The following is a 6,000-nucleotide window of genomic DNA, read 5'->3' on the forward strand; positions in this document are numbered from 1 at the left end:
GCACTTTGAAGCCCAAGTTCATAGATATAATTTTCTAAGTAACTAGGGTACTTTAAAAAATCTTATATTTTGTGAATAATCTGCTGTTCATCACGGCCTCAGCCCTCCCTTGGTTCACAGAACCGTAGAAAACATAATTGGAAGAGATGAGGAGAGCATGTGGTTTGGTCCTGTGTTGCTCCTAACAGATGATGTTTGTGTTGTGTGTTACCTGCTGAAACGCTGTTACTAACACAAGGCGCTGACTTGTGGTGCTGGCAAGGAGAAGGAGACAAAAATAGTAGAGTCCTTGTTCAGCAGGAACCTCCCACCAAACGTGTGGCTGATGAGCCTGTATGAGGTACAGAATGTTTTATTGGTCATAATTTGAGAATAACAGTTTATAGGATATTAATAAATCAGCAAAGTTGGTTAATCAGTTCTTAGTACTTATTTCTATAAAAACTTTTTTTGTGCTTCCTTTTTTGTGGCCATCTGAAATATCTTTTACTTGTATTTCTAGTATATAATAATTGCAATCGCATGTTAACCCACATATACTTTCATAAACCTCAACTTTAATAGAAAAAATATATATATAGAGAAGTTCCTTCTAAGCCTAGCATTTTAGCACAAATTTCATATACTGTAAACTCTGGAAGAGCTATCATATAGTTCACAGATTTACAGCTTTTCAGAGCTGGAATTGTTGCTGTAATGATGAGACATCAGCACTGTATGTAGAACAATACCAAACAGTCACTACAGCATCAAGTTCATATACTTAGCTGAATTACTGTTGTGATATCATTGTAATAAAATGTTACTAATACAAATAAATCCCTTGTTAGGATAACAGTAAAAATGCATTTGATATGATGCATCACAAATTAACTTGGAATCATTTTGTATGTAACATGTCTTTACCTGGATAATTTTGCTATACGAAAACTTGCAAAAATTGGGTCCTCAGATGCAGATGCCAGGTAGCAGTGAGAGCACCTTGGAGAGGTCTCTCTGTCTATGGGCTTTAGGACAAGATGTGGGATTACATAGAGGAGACCCAGCATTACAAAACAAAAGCAGCTACTTAAGAGTAGAAGGAGTATCCATGATACTGTTTGTATTTCTGTTCTGATGTACTGCTCACCCTGTTACAGTTCTTAAAAAATCTCGATTTTCCCCACTGTATATGGCTGTATATGGTTTCTTTTCAGATGTATAATTGTTTGTTACAGCAGTGCCCTCTGCTGACAGACACTAAATGTATGTCCAAAGAGCATTTTTTTTCTAAATAGTATCCAGTATTTTAAACCTAGTTTTCAAAAGTTATTTACCTTTAAAAAGGCAGAGGAAGAAAAGATATGATGATATTATGTTGCTTTATTAGTGTAGAAGTTATACATTAACTTAAACAAAACCCACAAATTATCCTATAATGAATGTATGAGTACAGACAGCTGTCATTTTCTGGTTACATTCTTATCCAAGAATTAAGAAAACAAAATGGCATTTTCAAAACTACTTAGGCAGCCTAAGTCCCCACTCCAATTAATCTACTAAAGAGTTGAGTTACTCTTCCTGCATTTGCTTGTTTGAAAATTAAGCTAATTCAACTTCTCATTAAATACATATGTGTATATATATATTTTTAGCTTGTAGAGCATCAGTGGAGGTACTTCTGATTTACACAAGGGAAAGACAAAACATGCAATTTTAGGTAGTCCGACAACTTCTGAGCTGAGAGTAGGCCAAAGCACAAGTGTGTCAGTGCTGGCAGACCGCTTCACCTTCCCGCAGCCCTGCTGCAGTGCTGCAGCGCGGGGTTAGCCAAGTATTGGCCTTGAGCACTTTAGGAGCTCCACTGAAGTCACTAGAGTCATCCCGAATTTAGGTGCATACTTAAATCCTCCACTGAACTGGGGTCCAGGTTAGTGACACAAAAGTGCTTTTCTTCTTTGGTTTCATCAGTCACATACTCCCCCTTGCCCTCCCTCTAAAAACTGCTGTTCTCCTTTTCTGACTCTCTAATCTCTTGTATTTGTTTCTATCTAATGTATTTGCAAATTACAGATGAATTCACATTCATTCCCTTTTAGAATATCATCAAAGTCTTTCTAACTACTGATGCAATCATCCATCTTCACAAGAGCTGGCAAAATTTTGCTCTTGATAAAGGTTACTTTTGGCAGATCAATTGTACAGCATTAAGCAGATTTTCCACTTTTGGCTATCCTAGCAACTTAAGAGTAATTGGCTGTGCCCTGAGTTGGTAACCCAAATATTTAAAAACACAAGTGGTTAAAGTTTAATCCGCTGTTATGATGATGTGGCAATAGAATGCGTTTCAAGATTCATTTTTCGACTGGAGAACAAGGTGGCAGTAACGCGGTTGGAGTACGGTCTTGTACGGAATACGGGATGTGTAAAGCAGACTTTGTTAATGGTTTGAAGTAGGATTTTCCACCATGAATGGATACCCAAACTGCTCTGTTAACCATACTAAAATCTGGAGTTCACAGTTAGTACTTGCACTGGGCATCCCTCAACTGACTATTAACATAATATCCGTGATCTTCAACTGCACTGTCATCTTCACCATAATGGCTACCAAGGATCTGCACAAGCCTATCCTTGTACTCTTCTTCAATTTGGCTTTTTCTGATCTCTTCACCAGCTCTTCTGGCTTCTGGATTTCAGTGCTGTTCATCACCAACCCTGACAGTACGATCTTTGGATCCAAGGATATGCTTGCACCTTATGCCTTTTATACTATATCTATTTTATCTACCATCTATAACTTGGTAAGCATTGGAATTGAACGCTACCTGGCTGTAGCTGAAAGCATCAGGACAAGATTCAGGGTTTCTAGAAAGCATTCTCTAGCTGCTGTTATAATTAACTGGGTCCTTGCTTTCTTTTTCGGCTGCTTGCCATTGATGGGGTGGAACTGCTTGCACAGGGAAAATAATCTTTCTGTCCTCTACAGTCCATTTTGTGTTGACTACCTCATCTTCATCACCATTCCCAATTGCGTGGTGGCCTTTATTGTACCTCTGTTCACCTACCTCAGCATCATTATCATCTTGAGGAGAAGAAAGTTCAAAATGAAAGCATGTGGACAAGCTACTGGCACCTACAAATCAGCTGAAATTCAGGTTGCCAGAACTAGCATTTTTATTTGGCTCCTGGCATTGGTCTCCTATGCTCCTTTTTTTGCAGGAGTCCTGTTCGATGCAACTAACCATCAGTGCCCCCTTGATCTCTACCCAAGTGTCTACATCTTTCGAAATTGCACAGCTATGTTGGTAACCATGAACTGTTTGGGAAACCCCATAATATATACACTGAAGACCAAAGAACTGGGGGCTAAACTCAAGGCTCTGAAGTGCCCTTCTGGCAACCGCATCCATGCCTGCACCGTTAAGAGTATCTAGCCGTTGCGTAAGGGCTGCCCGTTGGATTACTTACACGATATCTTCATGGAGATACCTGAAATAATGCCCCTGTCCCTTGCCCCACTGGCTGCAGGGCCCATTCCTGTGGGGCACGGGATGGTTCGGCACCTGGTGGGGCACAGCTCCGCACTCAACAGGCACACGCGCCGGGGCTGGGAACAGTTGGGTAAGGCAGCCTGGCAAACGAGCTGGGCAAAAGGCTTTCCTGACCTACATCAATGGCTTTTCTGGTCTGTGAATGTTGGATGAATTTGGTTAAATGTTTCCCCTGAGCACAGTGGCTTTTCTTCATTAACCTGCCTGGTGGATGGGCCTGATTTATCTGTCCTCTAAATGGAAGCAGGAGATTTATTTTGCCTTGAGATAAAAATAAATCCATTAGCAATGTTTACTTTGTATTTGGAAATATGCCTCTATTGTGCTTGCTTTGCTCCTAAGATTTAAATCTTTTTTTTTTTTTTTTGCACTGTTTTAATGTTCTGGAAGATGCCTGTTGTTAAATTGCAAGAAAATTTTTAGTAGTATGGAGGGAATTATGTTTTAATTTTTTATTTACAAGCAGTCAAATTGTAGGTCTTTGAATGCTTGATCAATTTCTATATTAATGAGGTACTCAATGCTGCTTTACTGTTATAATTTTAACTGCAGTATGTAGTTGGATTATGTGTTTTCGTGAAATATCTGTGACTACTCCTAATATTTCTGCTTATAAACAGAAGCACACTTGAGTCTGTGGCTTTTGAAATTTTTACTGTAAGTTTAGAAGAAAACCTCATTTGAGTTTTGCAGTATCAAAACTGCAGTGGAGGTTCCTATACAAAGCAAAACAAAATAAAAATTTGAAGACTGGCTATTTTGTAAAAGGAAAAGGTCTCACCCCCTCCCTATCTGAAAAAAAGAAATTAGCTACTGAATACTTAATTTGTCATATCTTAGTAGAAATGGATGCTTATTTTTAATAACAGGGTGAGACACGTCTAGAGGAAACCGAATGTTTAAATTTCTTATCCCTGCACTTGCACAGTTACAAATGTGTAAGTTTTGAGCGAGTAGACCCTGGTGATGGTAGCTTGTCTTTCTTGTTGTAAGGTATACTCAAGTATTATTCAATAGTATTGCATTAATGTGATAATGTGTACTGTACAATCCAAGCAACATCAGCCCTTGAAATACAAGTTGGAGTTTTCGGTGATTATTTCCAGTGTAATGTTTTGTTGTCATTGTTTTAGCATTTCAAAAGGCTTCAGTGAAGTGAAAACAAAATTCCATTAATCTGTTCTTGAGAGGATATGAGAAAATGTTTCATATAAGAAGTGGGTTCACCTGTTAATGTAACAAATGAGTAAGTTCCATTACATTTACAAAGCAGATGGTTGGTGTTTTATGTTTATTACCATAAAAAAACTCTTTTGTGCTATTTTACCTTGAAGGATTCTGGGAGATTTTTTTTTTTTGGTCTGAATTAAAATTCAGACACTTCATTTAAGGAAATGGATGGTGCTATGTGATACCCAATTAAAATGTTTAAATGGATAATGTAACTCACACAAAATAAATCTGGCCCATTTCTTTCTTCTGAGCACTACTATTCCTGTAATTGTTTTCTGTTAACTTGACCACCACCAACCTCAAGAAAAGATTAGCTTAAAACTATACATCTGTCTCTAATTATATTTCCACCTAAACTTAAAAACAGGAGATTAAACAGAATTTGCCACCGGGCAGATGATAAAGATCATCCTGAGAGGGTTATGATGTATATTTCTATTCATATCCATATTGATATTGGCAAGGCGATATGTAACAACCAGGCCATTTAACATTATCACTGTCTATTATGGTGATTGTAATGTTAAAAACAAGATAACAGTTGGAATCCATCCATAAATCCTTAAAGAGGAAATAATCCTTAACTGATCAGTTCTCAAATAAATCTTGGGCCTTTTCTTTTACCATTTGTAAAGGCAAGTCCTATCCTTACTAGTGCAATAGTACTAGCTGTGCTGGTTTAGCTGGAAGAGGCGGTGGCTGGGGGCACACGGGCCTGGAGCTCGCCTTCGGTGGGCACGGGTGAATCGCATTAATATATGTTATTGCCCTCCCCGGGCCCTGCCTATTTAGCTCATAAATGTTTCCGAGTGGCGACAGTTTCTTACTTTGTGTGTCTGCAACTTTACACGGTGAGGTTTCTTTTCAGAGGTGGGTGGTAGAAGGGTGACTGGAGCAACAGTGGGTGAAGCAAGGCCGGTAGATGGTAATCCATGTTTATGGTATTAAAAATTAAGTATGTAACGTGCAGCCACTAAAAAAGGACAGCCGGAAATGCATTAGTTGTTAAAAAAGACTTTTTGCTGTTTCGTTTCTACTGATCTCCTTCGGCGTTTCCCTGCGCCTGGTGGCGGGGAGGCCGAGGGGGAGCGAGCGCTCAACATGGCGCCCTGCGGCGAGGCCGCCTAACGGCTGCTCGATGCCGCCTCCTCGGCGGTGGATTAGCGCGCCTGCGTGGAGGCGCTGGGCGCTCGGCTGGCCGCGCCTGGCGCGGGCGGCGGGCGCCATGCGGGCG

The 6,000-nt window shown here is 39.7% G+C and overlaps 1 protein-coding gene across 1 annotated transcript in view; it reads left to right on the top strand.

Moving 5' to 3' along the window:
* LOC112968785 (lysophosphatidic acid receptor 1-B-like) overlaps window positions 1-4,861 on the top strand; it is a 28,804-nt gene extending 23,943 nt beyond the window's left edge. The window contains exons 9-10 of the mRNA XM_026071377.1: window positions 103-340; window positions 2,053-4,861. Of these exons, the coding sequence (XP_025927162.1) occupies window positions 2,448-3,416 (969 nt within the window). The 5' untranslated portion in view covers window positions 103-340; window positions 2,053-2,447 and the 3' untranslated portion in view covers window positions 3,417-4,861. The remainder of the gene's footprint in view (window positions 1-102; window positions 341-2,052) is intronic.
* Window positions 4,862-6,000: the final 1,139 nt, after the last annotated feature.

Source organism: Apteryx rowi, unplaced genomic scaffold (assembly GCF_003343035.1).
Source record: "Apteryx rowi isolate R43461 unplaced genomic scaffold, aptRow1 scaffold_324, whole genome shotgun sequence".
In the NCBI taxonomy this organism is placed as follows: domain Eukaryota; kingdom Metazoa; phylum Chordata; class Aves; order Apterygiformes; family Apterygidae; genus Apteryx; species Apteryx rowi.